Source organism: Penaeus monodon, chromosome 34 (genome assembly GCF_015228065.2).
Source record: "Penaeus monodon isolate SGIC_2016 chromosome 34, NSTDA_Pmon_1, whole genome shotgun sequence".
In the NCBI taxonomy this organism is placed as follows: domain Eukaryota; kingdom Metazoa; phylum Arthropoda; class Malacostraca; order Decapoda; family Penaeidae; genus Penaeus; species Penaeus monodon.
In genome coordinates, this window is record NC_051419.1 from 2,051,973 (window position 1) to 2,052,974 (window position 1,002).

The following is a 1,002-nucleotide window of genomic DNA, read 5'->3' on the forward strand; positions in this document are numbered from 1 at the left end:
GAACTCACATGTCCGCGAAGTCGAACTCGAAGATGGAGGGCGTGTCGTCGATTTCCCTCTGGTCCGCGAAGGGCCTCCTCACGCCCTCCTCCAGGGAATCGTGGTGGGCGCCCTGCTGGCAGCAGGGAGGGCCGCCCGCGCCGCCCATCCGCCTGCTGACGTCATAGGTGGTGCTCGTGGTCACGCCCGAGGGCTTGGCCACCCAGAACATGGACAGCGCCTTCTGCACCTTGTCCGTGCTGAAGGACTTGTGCAGCTCTCGCCGCGCTGACATCGTGGACGCCTCGATCCCTCGGTCTCGGCCAGAGGATCGCCGTCGGGAGGTGCTTGCGCCGCCTCTGCTTGGTCGAAGTTCGGGAGTTTGATTGCCGTTGCTGTTGTTTTTTTGGGGGGCGTTGTCTCGTTTTTTGTATCTATTCTTAATTGACTTTAAATCTGAATTTACTTCCTTCGTATGCTTGTGTTCCAATTGGGAAAAATGACAGAGGAAGAGTACGTGTATAAGCGTAAACTGTATACTCTTTTATAAAGGACTTTCTTGTCTTTTAATTTGTTCATAGGAAGAACAATGACGCAAAGACACTGAGACAAACGAAAAATAACACAGAATAGGAGTCAAAAATAAGAATAAAACGAAAGACTAGAAACAAAAGCAGAGGCATCAGACGAAATGCAACAACAGAATGACAGAGATTCCAAAACCTATCCAGTGCATCGAAACTCTTTCTTTCCCGACCTGCGCTCCTAAAGTTTACCGATAACTCCCACAAAATAAACACAAACAAAACGCCTGGCTAAACAACTCAATACAAACAAACGCTCGCCAAATAACTCCCGCGAAAATAAAGATAAGACGCCAGGTTCACTTAACAAAACCCCCCTGGACTCGACCTGAGCGTTCGTGTACTCTCGCGGATTCAAGTTCCCCGCTCGCAACGGACGAGTCACGAACGACTGCTTCTTGCACGCGGAGGTCAACGGTCTGGGAGGAGAGGAGGAGAG

At 50.8% G+C, this 1,002-nt stretch overlaps 1 protein-coding gene across 1 annotated transcript in view; it reads right to left on the reverse strand.

The window, feature by feature from the left end:
* Positions 1–1,002, reverse strand: part of LOC119594501 (tetraspanin-9-like) — a 64,240-nt gene that overhangs the window by 61,341 nt on the left and 1,897 nt on the right. The window contains exon 2 of the mRNA XM_037943531.1: positions 9–582. Coding sequence (XP_037799459.1) covers positions 9–274 — 266 coding nt within the window. The 5' untranslated portion in view covers positions 275–582. The remainder of the gene's footprint in view (positions 1–8; positions 583–1,002) is intronic.